Source organism: Chrysemys picta, chromosome 16 (genome assembly GCF_011386835.1).
Source record: "Chrysemys picta bellii isolate R12L10 chromosome 16, ASM1138683v2, whole genome shotgun sequence".
In the NCBI taxonomy this organism is placed as follows: domain Eukaryota; kingdom Metazoa; phylum Chordata; order Testudines; family Emydidae; genus Chrysemys; species Chrysemys picta.
In genome coordinates, this window is record NC_088806.1 from 10,337,458 (window position 1) to 10,360,321 (window position 22,864).

Consider the following 22,864-nt stretch of genomic DNA (forward strand, 5'->3'; position numbering starts at 1 on the left):
AAGGGCTCTTACGCAAAGTAAGCAGCCATGGGAGAAGAGGGAAGGTCCTCTTGTAACCCTTGTGGCTGGGCTTCTTCTCCACCTCGGTGGGTCCCGTGCTTCCTGCTAGAGGTGGGTCAGGATCGCGTCTTGTCTCTCAGAGTTTCCCCCCCCCCCCTGTTTATAGTGGGTGGGGAAATTTGTTATCCAAGCGGCCTTCCCGGCTCTGGGCCTGCCAGGCCCTCGTGGCTTCACTGGGGCTTCTGGTGGACATCCAGTGAGGGGAAAAAAGGGGTGGTGGGAGGGGGCCATCTACTCCGGGCCTCAACCCAGGGACCCTCCCAGTCGCAGCCTCATGCTGCCAGTTCCCAGAAAAGCTGCTAGCGTCCCTGGGTTACGTCACGGACTCACAGACCGTGCCCACTCTTGGCCCCATGCAGTCCGTGGGGGGTGCCCGTGGGTTAGTGCGACAGCTCTTCTCGGGGGTCCACTCTCTCCCGGGGTCAGGCCCCTCCACCTTCTGGAGCCGCACCTCTCTGAGCCTTAGCACACCTGTTTCTCACTGTGGGCCCCCTCAGGGAGTCCACTCGCTCTGGATCCCCCGGGCCTCCACCCCCGAAGGGGTTGATGCCACCCTGTTCTCTAGACCGGAGCGACTCTCAGACAGCATAACACAGGAGGGTTTATTGAGAGTTGATCACAGCCCAGGAAACTCTCAGGGCCTCAGGCCCGGCCTCCCTCAGCCCAGCACATCCCAGTCCCTCTGCATCCAGGTGGGCTCTGCCTGCTCCTCCTCTCCAGCCCAGAGCCCCCCTGCTTCCCAGCTGGGCATCTGAGATCCCCGCCTCTGTCCATTGTCTTCTCTCCAGGTAAACACGGTCGTAAACTGGGGCCTCCTCTCCCCTCTTCTGTCCTTTGGCTGGAACCAGCTGGTTAGGTCACTGGGTCCTCACTCTGCAGCCCATTGTCCTCCACTGGCCAGAACCGGCTGCATCTCCTAAGATGGGCTTCCGGGTCACCAGGTTGCCAAGTCACCAGTCGCTGGGGTATCCATCCTCCAGGCCATTGGCTGGGGCCCCAAGTCCTCTCTCCTGTCCTCTGCAAAAACAAACTCCTTCTCCCCTCCCCTCGTTAAACCAGTAACACCCAGGGACACTGAGTCCCACCCCCTCCGCATGCAAACCAGTGAAACTCCACAGAAAACAAGAAAACCCCCCACTTCGTCACAGGTTACTTCCCCAGGTGGAGCCAGCAGCAACCAGGGCTGCGGTCAATATCTAGGGGTTCATTTTCAAGAATACGACACAGAACCAGCTCGAGCCCCCACCCAGTGACCTGCTGTGACAAAGTGGAGGGTTTGTTCATCTTATGTTGCATGTGAGTCTTATTGTGTGTGCCTCAGTTTCCCAGTGTGCTGCACCAATACTTTGAGGGTGGGAACTTGGGGTGTGATTTTGCTGAGGCCCGCAGGGCAGGTGAGGCTGCCCAGCGATTTGCACCTGTCTCACCTGAGACTCAGGAGAGGGGAAGTCCAGGGCGTCTGGCCCAGGACTCCCAAGATGGACTTGGCTGAAGGTCCCCCTCTCCTCTGCCTGGTCGCTCCTCTGCCTGGGAGGTGGTGGGCTAAGCCAGAGGAGCTGGAGCAGCTCCCTCCCCATCCCTGCTGGGGAGGCGGGGTCAGGGAGCTCTAGCACCCCCCCCCCAGCTCCCATTGGCCGGGGTTCCAATGGGAGTCCTGGGGGTCTGTCTGGGGGCAGGGGTGTGGTTGAGGGTCGGGGCAATCAGGGGACAGGTAGGGGGTAGGGTCCTAGGAAGGCAGTTACAGTGGGGCGGGGGTCTCAGGAGGGGGCAGTCAGGGGACAAGGAGCAGGGGGTGTTGGGAGTTCTGAGGGGGGCAGTCGGGGGCGGGAAGTAGGGGGGAGTGGATGGGGGCAGGGCTAAGAGGTCACATTTCTTTCAATATCGAATTTGGTTTCCCAGTTTCCTCGTGTGCTTTCTTATCAGCCCCTCGGCTGTTTTCATAACGTCTTTTGGCGGCTCACACTTGACGCATGACTCAGGCTTCACCGGCTGCCCTTCGATAAGAGAGGACGGGGAGGGATAGCTCAGTAGTTTGAGCATTGGCCTGCTAAACCCAGGATTGTGAGTTCAATCCTTGAGGGGGCCATTTAGGGATCTGGGGCAAAAATCTGTCTGGGGATTGGTCCTGCTTTGAGCAGGGGGTTGGACTTGATGACCTCCTGAGGTCCCTTCCAACCCTGATATTCTATGTATCCTGTCCAGCCTGAGGGTCGTGCTGAACCAACGGTGTCTTCTCGAATGCTCTGGCTGTGCAAAAGGACGTCCCTTCAGCGAGCGGGCTGAGATCCCCCCCCGCTGCCCGGTTCTTCCAACGCCCGGGCTAGCTCCTGTGTGAATACGCCCCACGACAGAGCCGGGTCTGGAAGCTGATCGCAGCCAATTCGGGGACCCACGAAAAAAACGTCGCCCCAAGGTTAGAGGAGTTTAGAGGGGCAGGGCCACGGGGGAAGGGGTGGGGCTGTGGGTGGACCAGGGACAGGGATGGGGCCAAATGGGGGGGGGGGGGTGCCCGCAGGCAGAAGTGGGGGGCGTCAGGCCACAGTGCTGGCCCCCCACTTGCTCCAGCCCAGGGGGGAGAGGGGAGAAAATGAATGCTCAAGACTGGAAACTTTGCGGCAAAAAGAACAAGAAAGCCCCAAAACACTATTGGCCAGAAACTAAACTAAAAAAAGACACAGTTCTGCCAAAAGTGAGTGTGTGGGTGTGGGTGTGGCTGTGGCGGTGGCGGTGGGGGTGGGGGTGTGCTTGGATGTGGGTTTGGGTGTGGGTGTGTGGGTGGAAACTCATGACATACAGATATAAATGTATTAATTTCTGGTCAAAATAGCCCAAGGGCATTAGAGCGGGGAGGGGGCTGGGAGCCAGGACTCCTGGGTTTTCTCCCCAGCTCTGGGAGGGGAGTGGGGTGTAGTGTTCAGGTGGGATCCCCCTGCTCAAGTCTTGTCTCTCTAATGTTTTACTTTGTGACCCGGGAAAAACACAAAATCCCCCCTGATCCTAGTGACGGGTGGGTAGCCGAGTCCAAGTGACCTGTTAAACTGGGCGGGAGCCCACAACTGCTGGCATTTGGGGGGGCGCCTTGCCCCCCGGCTCCCTCCCTCCAGTGCCGGAGCAGCCCCCGCGGAGAGCTGCTCCGGATGGGACGCAGCCGATGGGGTCCGGAGTCCGGCCCCTTAAAGGGTGACTCACACACATCTCCCCGCTGCCCTTTGCAGCTCTGAAACCACCGGGGGGACCTTTTCCGCTCTTCTGCAGCCCAGCCCTTTCCTCAGCTGTTTTGTTCGCTGCAGCTTTCTGGGCTGGGACATCCTGTTCCACTGTACAAACACGGGAGGGGGCTCCCCGGGAGGAGCTGGGAGGTCATTTTTCTCACCGGATCGGGCCCCGCAGTCCCACGTGGGTAGGGAAATCTTAGCGGGGGGCAGAGGCTAGGCCATGGGGGCCAGGGAGACAGGTCGTGGCGAGGCACGGGCAGGGGGGCTTGGCGGCCGGAAGAGGGAGAGGGGACGGGAGCCCTGGGTCTAAGGACCTGCATGTGGGACACCTCCCGGGTCCCAACGCGCCGGAGATGCTGCAGTTTCCCCAGCCCTTGTACCGACCTCCCCAGTCAAGGGAATCCTATCCCAGGGTAGCCCCCCCACCTCCGCCCCCTTCCCCCCGGCCCTGCATTGGCTCCCGCCGCGAAACGCTAGATTTCCACCTGTCCAATGAGGTGAACTCCCATCGCGGAGCCAAATCGACCCCTCATCTCCAGCTCTGAAGGCCAGGAGTCCTGGCTCCCAGCCCCCCCTGCTCTAACCCACCAGCCCCCACTCCCCTCCCAGAGCCAGGGAGAGAACCCAGGAGTCCTGGCTCCCAGCTCCCCTTGTTCTTACCATCAGCCCCCACTCCCCTCCCAGAGCCGGGGAGAGAACCCAGGAGTCCTGGCTTCCAGCCCCCCCTGCTCTAACCCACCAGCCCCCACTCCCCTCCCAGAGCCAGGGAGAGAACCCAGGAGTCCTGGCTCCCAGCTACTCCCCTGCTCTAACCACTAGCCCCACTCCCCTCCCAGAGCCGGGGAGAAAACCCAGGAGTCCCGGCTCCCAGCCTGTGATATCCAGGAGGCCAGGGCGGAGGAGGGGGACCCCAGGGAGGCCGTGCCTGGTGGATTCCCCCATGGTGTGTGAATGTGTCTCACCTGCCCTGCTCCCCGCACAGCGAGCGCCAGGATGGGCCCCCCAAGGATGCTGCGGAGACGGAGCCGGACGCTGGTCCTGAGTGTGAGCATCAGCTTCAGCATCTCTGTGCTGTGGAGGCTTCAGAGGTGAGTGAGTGGGGGGCTGGGAGCCAGGACTCCTGGGTTCTCTCCCCAGCTCTGGGAGGGGAGTGGGGGCTGGTGGTTACAGCGGGGGGCTGGGAGCCAGGACTCGCCTGTGTGTGTGGGGGGGGCGTCTGGTGAGTTACGCTCACAAGCCCTGTCAGCAAAGGCCACCCCGAAGTGGCGAGCCCCGATCCAGGCTTCTCCAGACAGGCCGGGGGAGACCCCGTGAAAGTCAGAGCTGTGAGCTAGTCTGTGTGGGGTGCTGGTCACCGGGGGTCCCTGGCACCCCATCCCTAGGAAATCTGTGCTCGACAGCCAGGCGCTCCGAGCCCCCAGAACAGGCTCTGCGGGACGTACCCCTTAACGCCGCCTTCGCCACTTGAAGACACTGCCCCGGAGAAATCGATCCCATCCTGGAACGGGCCCCCCCCAACCGCCCGAGATAACCTGCTTCAGTATGGAAATAACCCCCCGCCAACCCCACACCCCTCGCTGCCACCTGCCACCCCCCGAAACCCACCTGGGGGATCATCAAACAATCCCAGCCCAAAACCCCTCTTCAGGCCTTCAGACCACCCTGCAGCTCCCCACAGACCCACCAGCTCACAGTGGGAAACGTAAACCTTCCCCCTAGCCCCCCCCAGGCAGCCCATCGAAAGACAGGGGAAACTGAGGCATGGACCCATGACAGAAACTTCTCACTCCTCGCTCGGGTGTTTCGCGGGGATCCTGCTGCCTGGCCCGACGCAGGGTTTCTTGATTAGACCCAACCTTGACCGTGGGGGTTCGTCACATTGCCGCGAATCCAGTGCCAGGGCTGGGCGCCCCAGGGGGCTGCTGGGGGGGGTCATGCCGGAGCTAACCTGTGCGGGGGGCACGGGCTCTGTGGGGCAGGGGGCAGTGAGGCACCCGAGTCCCGGGGAAGCGGGACCAGCGGCATTAACCCCCCTCTCTCTGCCCCCTAGCCGGGTGTCCCAGCTCAAGATAGTGTTGGCAGCCAGCAAAGGAGCGAGGCAGGACCCCAAACATCCCTGCCGGACCATGGACCAAAACAGGAGCCCCATGTGCGTGGGGTGGGCAGTGGGGAGGGGCTTTGAGGGCACTGGCCTCTGAGGGAGCCACTGAGTTATGGGCGCATGGCAGGGAGTGGGATTCAGTGGCGCAGAAGGTGGGCAGGTGATGGGCTGTTGAGGGGCAGGGGGGATGTGGGGGGAGGGGAAGGAGGCAGGGGAGGGACATGGGGGAGGGGAAGGGGTGGTGTGGGGAGGGGGGAGAGGAAGGAGGCAATGGGAGGGATGTGGGGGGAGGGGAAGAGATGTGGGGGAGGGGAAGGAGGCAGTGGGAGGAGGGATGTGAGGGGTGGGAGGAGGGATGTGAGGGAGAGAAGGGTATGGGGGCTTGGTGGGGTGTGGGGAGGGGAAGAGAAAGGGGTCAGTGAAGCAGTGAGGGGTCAGGGAAGGAGGTGCAGGGAGAGGAGGGGGAGGGGAGGAGCGGGGGCTCTGTGAGATGGGGAGCAGGCGGTGGGGGCAGAGGGTGCTGGGGGGGGCCCTGTGGGGGGAGGTGATGGGGGTGGGGTGTGCTGGGGGGCCCCATGGGGGGCGGCTCTCCTGGCCGTGTGTAACCCTCCTTCGCCTTTCCAGCCCCGAGGACCCAGTGATGGGGGCGGAGCAGTGTCAGGGGCTGCTGCAGAACTGGAGCGCAGGGACCCTCCCCGCCAGGTGAGTGGGGCCGGGCTAGGGTGACCAGATCGCAAGAGTGAAATATCAGGACACATTGGGCGAGCGGGGAGGGGAGAGGACGACAATGACAGACACAGGTGCACAGAGCCATGAGAGGGGACCCTAGGAAGCTGCGAGAGGGGTTGTATGGCCCCTGCTGCAGCCCGCACCACAAGCCACAGGGCAAGGACACCTATTGAATTCAATGAGAATTTTGCATGTGAATTGTTGTGCCTGCCTAGTTCTGAGATTATAAAGCCAGAAGGGATCCGGTGATCACCTGGTCTCACCGCCTGTATAGCACAGACATAGAACTTTCCAAAATAATTCCTAGAGGATAGCTTTTAGAAAAAGCTTTTAGAAAAACACCACGACCCTTAGTATATTGTTAATCGTTAATTACTCTCACCATTGAAAAGGTATGCCTTCTATCCAGTCTGAATTTGTCTAGCTGCAACTTCCAACCGTTGGCTCATGCTCTACCTTTCTCTGCTAGACTGAAGTGCCCATTATTATAACTATTTGTTCCCCATGTAGATACTTACAGTCTATAACCAAGTCACTTCTTAACCTTCTTTTTGTTAAACTAAATAGATTGAGGTCCTTGAGTCGATCACTATAAGGCATGTTTTATAATCCTTTAAATCAGTCTTGTGACTCTTCTCTGAACACTCTCCAATTTATCAATATCCTTCTTAAATTGTGCACACCAGAACTGGACCCAGTATTCCATCAGTGGTTGCCCCAGTGCCAAATACAGAGATAAAATAACCTCTCTACTCCTGTTGAGATTCCCCTATTTAGGCATCTGGTCACCCGATTTCTGTAGACATTTCCCCAGGTTTTTTTGTAAAAATCAAAACTGAACTGCCCCAGAAATTCTGGCATGTGGAATCATCGTGAAACTCGCATGGCTCCAACCCTGCTGATGAACCTTTAGATCCACTGCAGACTTCTGCCACTTGAGTTACTGGAGTAAGTGATGGCAGAGGCAGTAGGTTGTCATCCTATATGTGATAGATCAGCTCTATAGGGGGGTGAGACACTTTTTTTGCCACTGGGTTTCACAGATATCTGCTGACAGAAGAGGAACTGTGAAACTCAGGAATCCTGGGTCTATTCCAGGCTCCCGAATGGAGTGGTCTCTAGTAGTCAAAGACCCTTCTTCCCCGTCCCCTCCAGTCTATGTCTATACTATTGCTGTCTAACCCGCCCCAGCTCCTCATTTGATTTCAGCTGCCCCCCACTACCGGTCTGGATTCCTTGTCCCAGTTTCCTGGTCCTGTCTCACTCTCCTCTCTCTCCGCCCCCATCCCTCAGATGGGATGTTCGTTCCAGACTGGCAAAATTATAAGGCTTCCCAACCTTTCAACACTTCCCATTCTAAATTTTTGGTTGCTTAACTATAGGCTAGCTCTGCCTCCAACAAAGCATATTCAGAACCTCTGATTAAAGGGATTATAAGTGTAGCAACCTCCATCATAGCTAGTCACCAAAGATTGAACCCGAGCCATCCAGACTTAAAAGCATGAGCTTCTACTACTTGAGTTCAAGATATAACTCCCTTAGCTGGTAGCTATACAGTTATCCTCTAAAAATCCACCAGAGGAGGGCACAAAACACATGTTGGACAGTGAATTACAAAAGTGCCAAATATTATTATTAGACCTGCAATACTTTTCACAATGAACATCAGCAGGGGATAAACTGGGAGTTTAAGAATATTTGGAAAACAATTTTAGAATAACATTCAGTGCTGTGGTTTAAAAGAAAAAAACCCTGTTAAACTCATAACTTAGCAGTATTCAGTGTTTGAAAAAAAACCAACTTCTAGGAGCTATGGGATACAAGTTAAGAATGTTGGAACAGGAAGATGTTATGCTTAGTTACCACTGGGGCAAGGCGGCGTGCTATGTAATACTTGCAAGATTTCACTGTAATGTTTTACAATATATAGCAGTGCAATGCTGCTTCCATTGATATTGTTGAGCAATTCATGCTGATTTTATTTCAGCCACATCTTAATAGTTTTGAATACTGTAGATCACAATTTTCAGCTCAGTTGGTCTGAACATGCAGAGCTTTAAAACTGCTATGCTTTAAACTGTATATTAACTACAATTTTATAAACCTGCATGTCAGAGAACTGTGTGCCACTACTACTAGACAGTGGCACAAGGGAATTCAGTGTGAATCACAGAAATGTAGGACTGGAAGGGACATCAACAGGTCATCTAGTCAAACCCCTGCACTGAGGCAGGACTGAGTAATAACAACACTAGACCATCCTTGACAGGTGTTTGTCTAACCTCTTAAAAAACTCCAATGACTGCTATTCCATAACCTCTCTAGGTAATTTGTCCAGTGCTTAACTACCTTTACAGTTAGGAAGTTTTTCCTGATGTCTAAACTAAATCTCCCTTGCTACAATTTAAGCCCATTGCTTCTTTTTCCTGCATGTCCTGAGTGGGACGGGGGTGGGTCCAGGCAGTGGGATTGGGGGGAGGGAGGTCGAGGGAATCGGTGGGTGTGTGGGGATGGACTGGGGGAAGCAGGGTGGAGGTACTGAGAGGGACAGGACTGAGATGGGGGTGTAGGGTGGGGCTGAGGGGAGCATGAATGGGACAAGGTAGAGAGAGCTGTGTAGAGTGGGGCGGGGGAGACAATGGGACTGGGCTGCGGAGGCCAGCTCTCCTGGCCGTGTGTAACCCTCCTTCGCCTTTCCAGCCCCGAGGACCCAGTGATGGGGGCGGAGCAGTGTCAGGGGCTGCTGCAGAACTGGAGCGCAGGGACCCTCCCCGCCAGGTGAGTGGGGCCGGGCTAGGGTGACCAGATCGCAAGAGTGAAATATCAGGACACATTGGGCGAGCGGGGAGGGGAGAGGACGACAATGACAGACACAGGTGCACAGAGCCATGAGAGGGGGCCCTAGGAAGCTGCGAGAGGGGTTGTATGGCCCCTGCTGCAGCCCGCACCACAAGCCACAGGGCAAGGACACCTATTGAATTCAATGAGAATTTTGCATGTGAATTGTTGTGCCTGCCTAGTTCTGAGATTATAAAGCCAGAAGGGATCCGGTGATCACCTGGTCTCACCGCCTGTATAGCACAGACATAGAACTTTCCAAAATAATTCCTAGAGGATAGCTTTTAGAAAAAGCTTTTAGAAAAACACCACGACCCTTAGTATATTGTTAATCGTTAATTACTCTCACCATTGAAAAGGTATGCCTTCTATCCAGTCTGAATTTGTCTAGCTGCAACTTCCAACCGTTGGCTCATGCTCTACCTTTCTCTGCTAGACTGAAGTGCCCATTATTATAACTATTTGTTCCCCATGTAGATACTTACAGTCTATAACCAAGTCACTTCTTAACCTTCTTTTTGTTAAACTAAATAGATTGAGGTCCTTGAGTCGATCACTATAAGGCATGTTTTATAATCCTTTAAATCAGTCTTGTGACTCTTCTCTGAACACTCTCCAATTTATCAATATCCTTCTTAAATTGTGCACACCAGAACTGGACCCAGTATTCCATCAGTGGTTGCCCCAGTGCCAAATACAGAGATAAAATAACCTCTCTACTCCTGTTGAGATTCCCCTATTTAGGCATCTGGTCACCCGATTTCTGTAGACATTTCCCCAGGTTTTTTTGTAAAAATCAAAACTGAACTGCCCCAGAAATTCTGGCATGTGGAATCATCGTGAAACTCGCATGGCTCCAACCCTGCCGATGAACCTTTAGATCCACTGCACAGACTTCTGCCACTTGAGTTACTGGAGTAAGTGATGGCAGAGGCAGTAGGTTGTCATCCTATATGTGATAGATCAGCTCTATAGGGGGGTGAGACATTTTTTTTGCCACTGGGTTTCACAGATATCTGCTGACAGAAGAGGAACTGTGAAACTCAGGAATCCTGGGTCTATTCCAGGCTCCCGAATGGAGTGGTCTCTAGTAGTCAAAGACCCTTCTTCCCCGTCCCCTCCAGTCTATGTCTATACTATTGCTGTCTAACCCGCCCCAGCTCCTCATTTGATTTCAGCTGCCCCCCACTACCGGTCTGGATTCCTTGTCCCAGTTTCCTGGTCCTGTCTCACTCTCCTCTCTCTCCGCCCCCATCCCTCAGATGGGATGTTCGTTCCAGACTGGCAAAATTATAAGGCTTCCCAACCTTTCAACACTTCCCATTCTAAATTTTTGGTTGCTTAACTATAGGCTAGCTCTGCTTACAACAAAGCATATTCAGAACCTCTGATTAAAGGGATTATAAGTGTAGCAACCTCCATCATAGCTAGTCACCAAAGATTGAACCCGAGCCATCCAGACTTAAAAGCATGAGCTTCTACTACTTGAGTTCAAGATATAACTCCCTTAGCTGGTAGCTATACAGTTATCCTCTAAAAATCCACCAGAGGAGGGCACAAAACACATGTTGGACAGTGAATTACAAAAGTGCCAAATATTATTATTAGACCTGCAATACTTTTCACAATGAACATCAGCAGGGGATAAACTGGGAGTTTAAGAATATTTGGAAAACAATTTTAGAATAACATTCAGTGCTGTGGTTTAAAAGAAAAAAACCCTGTTAAACTCATAACTTAGCAGTATTCAGTGTTTGAAAAAAACCAACTTCTAGGAGCTATGGGATACAAGTTAAGAATGTTGGAACAGGAAGATGTTATGCTTAGTTACCACTGGGGCAAGGCGGCGTGCTATGTAATACTTGCAAGATTTCACTGTAATGTTTTACAATATATAGCAGCGCAATGCTGATTCCATTGATATTGTTGAGCAATTCATGCTGATTTTATTTCAGCCCCCATCTTAATAGTTTTGAATATTATAGATCACAATTTTCAGCTCAGTTGGTCTGAACATGCAGAGCTTTAAAACTGCTATGCTCCAAACTGTATATTAACTACAATTTTATAAACCTGCATGTCAGAGAACTGTGTGCCACTACTACTAGACAGTGGCACAAGGCAATTCAGTGTGAATCACAGAAATGTAGGACTGGAAGGGACATCAACAGGTCATCTAATCAAACCCCTGCACTGAGGCAGGACTGAGTAATAACAACACTAGACCATCCTTGACAGGTGTTTGTCTAACCTCTTAAAAAACTCCAATGACTGCTATTCCATAACCTCTCTAGGTAATTTGTCCAGTGCTTAACTACCTTTACAGTTAGGAAGTTTTTCCTAATGTCTAAACTAAATCTCCCTTGATACAATTTAAGCCCATTGTTTCTTTTTCCTGCATGTCCTGAGTTGGACGAGGGTGGGTCCAGGCAGTGGGATTGGGGGGAGGGAGGTCGAGGGAGTCTGTAGGTGTGTGGGGATGGATCAGGGGAAGCAGGGTGGAGGTACTGAGAGGGACAGGACTGGGATGGGGGGTGTAGGGTGGGGCTGAGGGGAGCATGAATGGGACAGGGTAGAGAGAGCTGTGTAGAGTGGGGTGGGGGAGACAATGGGACTGGGCTGTGGAGGGTTGGGGGGTTGGGGAAAGGGACAGGGTCTGGAGGGGATGAGACAGAGGGGAGCAGGACTGGAATGGGGGGAAGTTGAGGGGGTGGGACAGCAGAGGGAGCGATGGGGGTGGGATGACGGGGGAGGCTGAAGAAGAGATTTGGGGTAAGGCAAGGCTGAGGGCAGTGGGTTGGGGGGAGCAGGGGGTCTGGGGGAGGCTGTTGGAACGGGGGCAGGGACTGAGGGCAGTGGGTTCGGGGTGGGAGGTCCAGGGGGGACTGAGAGGGAGGCTGAGGGAACAGGGTCAGGGTGGGGGCTGAGGGCAGTGGGTTGGGTCTACACTGGCCCCTCTCAGCATTGCTGTGCCGGGTGGCAGACCTGTGCCAGCGCTACACTGGCGATGGAAGAGTCCTCAGTGGAAATGCAGACTTCATGACACAGACCCTCCTCATCACTTCAAACCTGGTGCTGCTCTGGGCAGTCGCTAGGCGCTTGTCACTTTCAAACCCATGCAGGGGATCTGGCTCTTTTTCAGTTCTCAGGTTAAGAAAAGCCTCTGCATTTTGTGAGGGCTTCAGCATTCACATTCCTACTTTACAAACTGTCTGCCTGACACATCGCTCCCAGGGTATTCATCTTTATTCATTGTCGGCAGGTCCATCAGATTAACGAGCAACACAGGGGGAAGCAACACAATGGTGTCAAGGATTTTTAATTTTTCAAATCACTTTGGCCTCAACAGGGATAACAGCAAATCTGGACAGAGCAGATGGGTGTCAGGATGGGTTTGGGTATTTATTTATTTATTTTTTTAAGTGAAAATGTTTGGGTCTGAGCAAAGGCTGCAAACTTCCCTTTGGAAAGGGGCTAATGACAGCCTGGAATCTGGGACAGATTTCCACATCCATGCAGGGTGAGATGATCGGGGAAGGGGAGGGACTGTGGGGGAGGCTGAGGGAACAGGGTTGGGGGGCTGAGGGCAGTGGATTGAGGGTGGGGGGCACAGGGGAGACTGCGGGGGAGGCTGAGGGAACAGGGGTAGGGACTGAGGGCAGTGGATTGAGGGTGGGGTCACGGGGGAGACACTGCAGGGGAGGCTGAGGGAACAGGATCAGGGTGGGGGCTGAGGGCAGTGGGTCTGAGGAGAGCCCTCCCCCCCCCCAGAGGGACCTGCCAGGGGGCCAGGTGAGCCCAGCAGTGCTTACCTGGAGCGGCTCCCAGGAAGCATCCAGCAGGCAGGTCCCTCCCAGTCCCTCTGGCCCCTTCCTAGGGTCAGGTCGAGGGGAGGGGGGCGGGGGGGCTCTCTGCCCGGCACCCGCTGCCGGAGTCTACAAGCCCCGCCCCACTGCAGCACGCAGGGGAGCGAGACCTCCTCGCTGTCTCTCTGCGTGCCCGGGGCAGGGCTGCGCTCTGTGGGCTCCTGCCGGCCAGGCGGGGGGCCCCGTGGGCTGGCGCCATCGCGCCGGGAGCTCAGCTGCGCACTGCCCCAGGGAGGAAAGGTGAGTGGCGCCGGCGGTGCCGGCTTGCCGCGGTCCCCCTCATATAGGGTGACCAGACGTCCCAACCAATGTAGGGTCAGGACGCGGGACAAGTCCCCTAAAATCAGGACTGTCCCGATAATACCAGGACGTCTGGTCACCCTAGGCCAGGCACGTCTCGCAGCCTCAGGGCAGCCCCTCCAACCCCCCCACACCGGCACTGGGGCCTGTGGGTAGATTTCACCCAGCCGGTCCCTGTCCCGGTCTCACCACGGAGCCCCCCGAGACCATCCCCAGCCGGACACACCGGACCTAGTGATCACTGGGCCCTTACACCAAAAATCACCCCGCGTCCAGCCCCCAGAGCCCGGGCACGGCCCCCAGAGCGGCTGGACCCCCAGAGCCGACACCGAACACAACCCCGTAGCCGATCCCGGAGTAAACGGTGTAAAGCTTCGTTCACTAGCCAGGGGACGATCTGGAGCGCTGACCAGCCGTGTCCCCTCAGGTCTCCGATGCGGGGTGCTGTTCACACTGCTTTGCTGGGAGACCAGCCGCTCCTGAATCGCCCTGCAGAGTAACCAGCAAACTCCCCGTCCCAGATGTGCCCCGGAAACGTGCCTTGTCCTGCCCGGCCCTCTCCTGGGGAACACGAGCTCATACGCGGCCTGTTTATTAACAGAAAACGAGGTGCGCCGATCTGCTTATCTCAAACAGAGCTCCCCACACAGCTCAATCCAAACACACCGGCTTTGATCAAATACATTTATTAACTGCAGCAGACTGATTTTAAGTGACTATAAATATTGAGCCATAAAAGTCAGAATCGGTTTCAAGAAAATGAAAGTCACCCACAACTAACGTAACAAGCGGAGTGAATTCGAAGCCAAGGTCTCTCTGAATCTCTTTCCGTCGGGACGTCTCCCGCAGTCCCAACGCTGCTTCCTCGGTTCTTCAGGTGTTGTGGATGCCGGAAAGGAGAAAGAAACGGGGACATCTCACAGTCCCTGCTTTTCTTTGGCACTCATGTTCAGGAGACATCAAGTCTGTGTGGACGGGAATTCCCAGCTGTTCCTTAGTCAAGATGTTGATTTTTCATGCAGACCCTCTTTCAACGGGGATGGTCCATTTGACACCTGGCTGAAGCGTTGGCTAGACTTTCATCTCTAGGGAACTGGTTGGTGGCTGGAGTATGTCTTAGTAATGCCATATAGAGGAATCCTGTAACTTTACATGCAATGTCGCCACCTATATTTTACCAGGACAATAATGATCAGCAAATTATGAGTTTTCAAAGGATACCTCACAAGGCATTCATTGAACAAAACTTATCATAGTCCTGAGAAAGGGGGTGAATATAAGGGGTACAAGACTGGCATAAGGACAAAGGACTCAGAGAGTTAGTTGCAGGTGAAAGCCAGCAAACATCTACACGCCAGCTAAATCCGAAGAGTGACCGAGTTGCAGTGATCTGTCGGTTCAAAGTGTCTTTCAGGGTGGGCCTGGGAGGCAGCTCCTGGGGATCTCTGGCTGCCATTCAGAGTCTCTGCCCCCTCTGAGTTCAAAGAGTCGAGAAGATGGGAAATTTCCAGTGGTTTTGGTCAGCTTCCAAGCCCACAGGACGAGCCTCCTGCCACGTAGCGTTTCCCAGGTGTGACCGGCCATTGACCAGTCCTGTGTGTTGCGATGATCCCGCACAGCCCAGCTGATTTCATTAATTGTCAGCGTGGGCCGGAGCCGGCAGCGGGGGGTGGTCGGTAGTGGGGGGCCAGAGGGCCCCTTGGGGGGCGCAGTGAAGGAGGAAGGGGGGCAGATCAGTGACTCTCTGTGTCTCCGTCCCAGGCTGGACCAGGGCTGGATCTTGAGGCAGCTGAAGCTGGTGCAGAGCTGCCCCTGGGCGCATAATGCCAGCGCCCTGGGCCAGTACAGGTACCCTCCACCCCCAATGCCCTGCCCCCCTGCTTCCTCTCCCCCCTACCCCTCTGCCCCCTCCCTCCCCCGATGCTGCCCCAAATACCTCCTTCTCTACCCCTCCATGCCCTCCCCCCATCCCCCCTTGCCTTCTGCCCCCTGCTGCCTCCAAGTACCCCCCCAGCTGCCCCTCACCCCTCTCCCCCACACAGGGAACAGCTGGGAGGCTGCTGTAACGCTTCAGCCGACCTGGTGCTGACCCAGAACAACACCCAGCTGGGCTCCCAGATCGTCTATGACGCACAGCGGGACAAGAAGCATCCAGTGAAGGAGGAGCTGCTGGAGATGCTGCCGCAGGTAGGGGGCGCTGGGCTGTGGGGGCGACGGGGGCTCAGCTCCGGGTAGGGTGGCCAGACAGCAAACGTGAAAAATCGGGACGGGGGTGGGGGGTAATAGGAGCCTATATAAGAAAAAGACCCAAAAATCAGGACTGTCCCTATAAAATCGGGACATCTGGTCACCCTAGCTCCGGGCGCTCCACCCCAGAGCTAGCTGCATCTCAGCACCGGGTGAGGGGTACTTTATAAACAGCCCCCCACGCCCCACCCCAGAGTTGGCTGCATCTCAGCATGGTCGGTGGGTGCTGACCCAGGTCCCCTCCCCCGCAGGTCTCCCCATTTCAGGGTGCCCCCTACGAGTGCTGTGCCGTGGTGGGGAATGGGGGGATCCTTCATAACAGTGGCTGTGGCCCCGAGATCGACCGCGCCCAGTTCGTCATCAGGTAATGCCGGCTGGGGAGGGGGGGATGGGAGCAGGGGGAAATGGGTAGAGAAGCGGGGGCAGTGCGGGTGTAGGGTGGGGGAATGAGGGCATGGGGGCAGAGAGAGTGAGGTGCAGTGTGGGGCTCAGGGAGAGTGGGGTGCAGGGGGAGTTCAGGGTGAGTGGGGTGCAGGGGGGGCTTAGGAGGAGTGGGGTGCAGGAGGGTTCAGGGTGAGTGGAGTGCAGTGGGGGTTCAGGGAGATTGGGGTGCCAAGTGGGGGGGTAGCGGTGCAGGGCAGGGGGTCACCGGTTGAGGCGAGGGGGCCGTGACCCATTTAAAAGGCCAGGGTGGGGGGAGCAGTATCAGGGGAGGGCGGCGTGGGCGGACGGTGACCCGGCCGTTGGGGGAAGGTAGCCACTGGCCCCTCCCCTTGTGCCCAAGCCCCCGCCCCCCATCTGCCCTCCCCTTCTGCTCCCCTCCCCCGCAGGAGCCCAGAGCACCCCCACCCTGGCCCCTGGCTAAGGCAGAGCTCTGGGAACGCAGGAAGGGGGCGTGGCCTGGGGCAGAATGTGGGCGGGGCCAGGCGAGGCTGTTTCGGAGGCACCGCCTACCCCTGCCTATGATACCCGACGCCCATGGAGGGCGGTAAAGACCTGGGACCCCCATGGGGTGGGGGGCACTGGGCTCCCCCGGCTGCCCCCAGCTCACACCACCTCCCCCTCCAGGTTCAACCTGCCCCCCATGGACAATGCTGACGACGTGGGCACCAAATCGAGCGTCGTCACCATGAACCCCAGCATCCTGCACGCCCGGTACCGGGGAGATGGACTGTTGGGGGAGGGGCGCCCTGATGGGAACATGTGGGGGGGGGGTGGATTGGATCAGAACTGGTGGGGGGGAAGCTGGATTGAGACCAGCAGGGGGAGGGACGGGTCGTATTGGGGCCCATGGGGGAGCCGGGATCAGAACTGGGGGGATGGAGGAGCGAGCCCGGATAGACACCCCCGGGGGGAGGGGGTAACCCAGTTCACAGTGTGGGAGGGGGGTACAGGGGCTCTCCAGTCAGCCATAGGGTCACTGGGGGATCAGGGTCAGAGAAGTCCCAGCCCCAGCCCCCCAGCTCTCCGGTCGGCCATAGGGTCACTGGGGGATCAGGGCAGAGGAGACCCAGCCCCCAGCTCTCCAGTCGGCCATAGGGTCACCGGGGGATCGGGGGTCAGAGAAGGCCAAGGCCCAGTCCCAGCCCCCAGCTCTCCAGTCGGCCATAGGGTCACTGGAGGATTGGGGTCAGAGGAGGCCCAGCCCCCCCAGCTCTCCAGTCAGCCATAGGGTCACTGGGGGATTGGGGTCAGAGGAGGCCCAGCCCCCCAGCTCTCCAGTCGGCCATAGGGTCACCGGGGGATCGGGGGTCAGAGAAGTCCCAGCCCCCCAGCTCTCCAGTCGGCCATAGGGTCACCGAGGGATCGGGGCAGAGGAGACTGAGCGATGGGACGGCCGTGGGAGGGAACTGGACTGGTGCTGGGGGACGGGCTGTGCCAGGACAACGTCTGACGGGCGTCATTCCCTGCCCGCAGGTTCAGGGGTCTGAGCCGCTGGCGCCGACCTTTCGCGGAGGTGGTGGGTGCCTATGGGGCCCCGCTGCTCCTCATCCCGGCCTTCAGCTACGTCGGCCAGAGCACAGTCTCGTTCCAGGCACTCTACACCCTGGAGGACTTCGGCTCCCCAGCCCGCGCCGTCTTCATGAACCCCGAGTACCTGGCACGGCTGGACGGGCACTGGCGTCCCCGTGGCCTGCGCGCCAAACGCCTCTCCTCGGGCTTCATGCTGGTGAGCGCTGCCCTGGAGCTGTGCCAGCACCTCACCCTCTACGGCTTCTGGCCCTTCCCCACCGACCCCGAGGGGCGGCCCCTTCTCCACCACTACTATGACAACCAGCCCCCCAAGCCAGGTGCTCACGCCATGCCCGACGAGTTCACCCGCTACCTGGGCATGCACATGCAGGGCGCGCTGCGGCTGCATCTGGGGCGCTGCCGGTAAGGAGCTTAGCAGCGAACGCTGGATGGAATGAGGTGGCCCGGCGCCACCATTGCAGGCAGGGCTTGAAGGAAGAAATGAAGGCTGGCCTGGCCCGGGTAGAGCCACTCTCCGCCCTAGACGCCCTGGTCCAGCCAGGCCTCAGCATCGACGATCGCCTGGCCCACCGCCAACCAGAAAGGCAGGCCAGTGTTTGACCCGCACCGAAGTCAACCCGGCCGTAGAGATGCAGAAAAGAGCTGGCAATGAGTCTTCAACGTCTGCCTATATTGGGGAGATGCTCACGACGTCCATTAAGACCCGTGTCCTGCCCCGGTTGGGAACCCCCTTGGGCCGACCCGTACCCCAGCCAAGGTCGGGCCGTGAGCCGCCCGCTTCCTCTTTGCTTACCACTTCCCACCGTGCCCAAAGTGGAGCTGGTGGACTCAGGGGCCTCTGAGAACTTCCTGGACCTCGACGTTGCTTGGACCCCGTAATGTTCCCACTCCGCATAAGCGCATCCCCGCCTCGGTGGAATCCCTTTCCCCAGACCCAGTTACCATTCAAATGCCACCCCCTGTGGCTGTGACCCTGCTCCAGGGCCCCCGGGAGGCATCGCTATTTGGACTAATCTGCACCCCGCCAATTCCCCGTCATCCTCGGCGTTCCTTGGTGGGTCGGCCAGGCCCATGCATCCAAGGGGGACCAGGCCTGGCGGCTGACTTCAAAGGTAGATACCACCCTGTCCCGCACCCCTCCATCCACGCTGGGTGTTCTGGAGAAATACCGAGACTGTGCTGATGTCTGACAAAAGGAAATAGAGGTCTTGCAGCCGGTTGTGATTGATCCATCAACCTGTAGCGCCCGGGACCCATGTTCCCTATAGCCGTATCTCCTCCCTCTTGGGACACATGAGGAATACCTTGGTGAGAGTGTAGAGAAGGGGTTTATTCTTCCTTCTACCTCGCCGGGGCGGGCGTTTTTGTGACTAAACACGATGGGTTGATCTCTGGACTTTGAATGGAGGGACCATTTGAAACGGCCGCCCGTCACTGATATGAGCGACGGTTTGGCAGCTCCGTTCTGCGTCAGGAACGCAGCTGGAAGAGCATCACTGAAGCTGAAGCAAGAGGGAGATCGGAATTAAACGTATTTAAACGAATAAACCCGGGAGTGGTGAGACAGGGAATCATAACGTTAAGAGGCGTAAATCATTGTCCGTAGTTGAATCGTTCAGAAAGGCCGTTTTTAGCAGTTTACAGCCGGGGGTAACAAGATGGCAGTCGCCGGGAAACGAAAACGATGGTCTTGGAGCGATTCGGCCAATTGCAAATAGGCGGGTGAGGTGAGAGAAGGGTCACTCCAAAACTCGAACGGTCATGCTCAACTGACCCCCTCCCAAGTCTTCAATCAGGTCCAGCTTCGATTGACAGGTGAGTTTAAAAGCTAGGATTGGTTCCTAAGAACAGACCAATCAGGGAAGGCTTAAGATGACTGGTGGATCAGTATGTTAATGATGAGGATTGAAGAAAGAACCAATCAGAATAGGGTAAACATCTGGATATAAGGCAGGGAGGCGAGCAGCTGACCAGCGTTAGTCAGAGTGGGTGCCTTGAGTCTGAAGGGAGCCACTTACTCATGAACCTTTTGGGGAGACTTCACTTGGCAAGAGCATTTCTTCAACTGGACCTTTGTGGAGATAATGGTCTGGTTTGTGTCAGGGAAGGTGACATATGAGCCCGGATAGAAACCCGCGTGGGGAGGGGGTAACCCAGTTCAGAGTGTGGGAGGGGGTACAGGGGCTCCAAAGAGGCACCAAGGGATGGGGGTCAGAGGAGGCCCAGCCCCCCAGCTCTCTGGTTGTCCATAGGGTCACCCTTTGTAACTCATCCCAGTATGCCTGGGACTTCACTATCCTGAGCAGTTTTGTATCATCTGCAGATGTTGCCACCTCACTGTTTACCCCTTTTTCCAGATCATTTACGAGTATGTTGAACACAACTGGTCCCAGTACCGACCCCCGGGGGACACTACGATTTACCTCTCTCCAGTCTGAAAACCAACCGTTTATTCCTACCCTGTTTCCTATATTTTAACTGGAGTGCCTGGCAGAGCCTTCAGGATCATCTAACGATCCTTAATTTAATTTAATGACAAGCCTTGTGATCTTAATCACCCTGCCTCTGGTTATAAACAAACTCTCTGCCCCTTGGGGGCAGAAGCTGGCAGCAACACAGGACGTATCACTGTAGCCTATAGGATTACCCTGTTTGCTTGCACAGATATCTCTTATAGTTTAATATAAATCGATAAACCTATTACAATAAACCAAACACTTACAGTAAGTTTGGCTGTAATGCAAGGGACCTACAGGCCAGATCCGGGATGTTGAGGTAAGACAAATTTAGCGCATCTATGTCTGGGACCTTCCACCTAGAGAGATAGATAACGGGAGAATGGCATAGGGGGGTTCCAAATCTACACCCACAAACTTAACAGGTACCACCAGGGAAGAACCGGAAAACCAAAATAACAGATGTGTGTGTGTGACATTGCACTCCGTATGATTTTATAAAAATATGCTAATGGGTGAATATGATGTAACTGGAATATGCTTCATGCAAAAGGTCTCTTGTAAGGTATCATTACAAAGCTTATAATCTACTGAGTGTGATCATCCTATTTGTATAAATGTACCACTCTTGTATCTGGGACTAGAAGTATGAAATATAACTCTGAGGACCTATTGTAATTATGCAAAGTGGGGGCCATTAATGGTGGTTTGGAATTTTGAGGACTCCCATTAACCAGGACCATTGTCTGCAGATGGCTGTGTTTACCTATAAGTCTTCCTGTATATGTGTGTGCTGGCAAGTGGGCAATGAAGATTGCAGTGACATGTGATCATGTCACCTGAACTGGAATCCATCTTTAACCCGGTGCTTTTCCAGTGAGAAGGGGGGTGAGAACCCAGAGGGACAAAGGTTCCCGCCTTATGCAAAAGATATATAAAGGGGTGGAACAGAACAAAGGGGGAGAGAGGAGCCATCATGAGAAATCCCCTAGCTACCACCTGAGCTGGAACAAGGGCTGTACCAGGGGAAAGGATTGTGCCCAGACTAGGAAGGTGTCCAGTCTGAGGAAAAAACTTACTGAAGCATCTCTGAGGGTGAGATTATCTGTATTCAGTTTGATTAGACGTAGATGTGCGTGTTTTGTTTTATTTTGCTTGGTAATTCACTTTGTTCTGCCTGCTATTACTTGGAACCACTTAAATCCTACTTTCTGTATTTAACAAAATCACTTTTTACTTATTAACTCAGAGGATGTGTTAATACCTGGAGGGGCAAACAGCTGGGCATATCTCTCTATCAGTGGTATAGAGGGTGAACAATTTAGAAGTTTACCCTGCATAAGCTTTATACAGGGTAAAATGGATTTATTTGGGGTTTGGACCCCATTGAGAGTTGGGTGTCTGAGTGTTAAAGACAGGAACACTTCTGTGAGCTGCTTTCAATTAAGCCTACAGTTGTTAGGGGACCTGGTTCAGACCTGGGTCTGGGTTTGCGGCAGGCTAGCGGGTCTGGCTCAAACCGGGCAGGGTACTGAAGTCCCGAGCTGGCAGGAAAGCAGGGGCAGAAGTAGTCCGGGCACATCCGTTGGCAGCTCCCAAGAGGGTTTCTGTGATCCAACCCGTCCCAGTGTGTATGATCGAATGTCATTAATATGTCTGTACACGTCACCAATAGGTACAAACACACCAGCCTATGGAGTAAGCCGACCCTACTGTTTTTGTGGGTGAGGGATGAGGTTTGGGCAGAGGAGGAAGGATTTCCGGCCCCTGTGCCTTATAAACGTGGTGACCCACCGCGCTAAGAGACTAGACCAGACGACTAATAGGCGGTACTTTGTTTTTCTTCACCTTTCTACGTGCCAAGGGGACGAGGCTAAGCTTGGGTTCCCTGAGTGTTTCTCCTTAGTTTTGTGTATTAGGTTTTGATTTTAAGTTGAAGGGAGTTAAGTAAACTCGAAGTTTGCTCCGATCGCTCTTAGCTCCAGCTCCTCTCTGTCCCTCTCACTCAAGAATCGAGGACGCTGAACCGCCAGATGCGAGGCTGGTCCTGTCTCTCCCCACCGGGCTATCAGGGAAGGGTGTGAGTCTATTAGCCAGAGCTTTGTAGCGTCTAATACCATCATCATGTATTTTGAATAGCAGGAATCCAACGGGTATTGTGTAACTCTGATTATTTTCCCATTTAACTACTAATTCGTTGATGTTAATAAAAAGTCTGGAAGGCTCTGTCTCAGTGGAAGCTTCCTGGCATCCCCCCGAGGGGCCTTTGGAAATTCTTGGGAGCCTAATTTGAGACATGAACTTTTATCTTCTGATCAAACAGATTGGTGAGTCTCAAACCCACAATTAATATTATTAACCTCCTAAATCAGGCAACAGCACATTCCACACTCAAACCCATCTGGGGCTAGGGCATGTGCTGTGAGCAGACCTCAGGTACGAAACTCGGGGGGAGGAGGCCTCACCAAACCCCCGAATGGTGCCCCCACAGACAGCACAGGTCAATCAACTCCTTGAGCAAGACCGTCCGTGCTTCCTGAACTACTGCCAAGGTGCCTGGGTCACTCCCCTGTTGTCTGCCACATTTCCCTGTGATGAGCCCATCCACAGCTGTGGGGAGTCGGGATCAGGGGTGTGTGTGTATACTTGCTGCCTCCTGCTGGAGGCGATGGGCCCTGCCCTGTGTGTGTGTGTGTGTGTGTCCCTGCCGCCCCCTGCTGGAGGGAACAGGCCCTGCTCTGTGTGTGGCTGTGTGTCCCTGCTGCCCCCTGCTGGAGGGGATGGCCCCTGCTCCGTGTGTGTGTGTGTGTCCCTGCCACCCCCTGCTGGAGGGAACGGGCCCTGCTCCGTGTGTGTGTGTGTGTGTGTGTGTGTCCCTGCCACCCCCTGCTGAAGGGAATGGGCCCTGCTCCATGTGTGTGTGTGTGTGTGTGTGTGTGTCCCTGCTGCCCCCTGATGGAAGGGATGGGCCCTGCTCTGTGTGTGTGTCCCTGCCACCCCCTGCTGGAGGGGACGGGCTCTGCTCCGTGTGTGTGTGTGTGTCCCGGCTGCCCCCTGCTGGAGGGAATGGGCCCTGCT

The 22,864-nt window shown here is 55.6% G+C and overlaps 1 protein-coding gene across 10 annotated transcripts; it reads left to right on the top strand.

Annotated features, from left to right (window-relative positions):
• Positions 1-1,952: 1,952 nt before the first annotated feature.
• On the top strand, positions 1,953-22,015 carry LOC101948370 (alpha-2,8-sialyltransferase 8E-like). 10 transcript variants are annotated; one of them, XM_065570033.1, is made up of 12 exons: positions 1,967-2,121; positions 2,263-2,473; positions 4,258-4,363; positions 5,326-5,424; positions 6,001-6,078; positions 8,806-8,883; positions 14,871-14,957; positions 15,152-15,296; positions 15,608-15,720; positions 16,425-16,511; positions 17,274-19,145; positions 19,688-22,015. In XM_065570033.1, exons 3-11 carry the CDS (start codon positions 4,269-4,271, stop codon positions 17,734-17,736), a joined length of 1,245 nt encoding a protein of 414 aa, XP_065426105.1. In that variant the 5' UTR covers positions 1,967-2,121; positions 2,263-2,473; positions 4,258-4,268; the 3' UTR covers positions 17,737-19,145; positions 19,688-22,015. The 10 variants fall into 10 exon arrangements, with proteins under 10 accessions (XP_065426111.1, XP_065426114.1, XP_065426110.1 ...); XM_065570032.1 differs by having other exon boundaries at positions 1,965-2,473; XM_065570039.1 differs by lacking the exon at positions 5,326-5,424 and having other exon boundaries at positions 1,953-2,473.
• Positions 22,016-22,864: the final 849 nt, after the last annotated feature.

Bases quoted from the DNA above. Each gene is read 5' to 3' on its own strand.
- LOC101948370 (XM_065570034.1), top strand. From the start codon at position 4,269: ATGGGCCCCCCAAGGATGCTGCGGAGACGGAGCCGGACGCTGGTCCTG. The intron at 4,364-5,325 runs GTGAGTGAGTGG...TCTGCCCCCTAG, and splicing joins GTGCTGTGGAGGCTTCAGAG to CCGGGTGTCCCAGCTCAAGA. The intron at 15,721-16,424 runs GTAATGCCGGCT...CTCCCCCTCCAG, and splicing joins CGCGCCCAGTTCGTCATCAG to GTTCAACCTGCCCCCCATGG.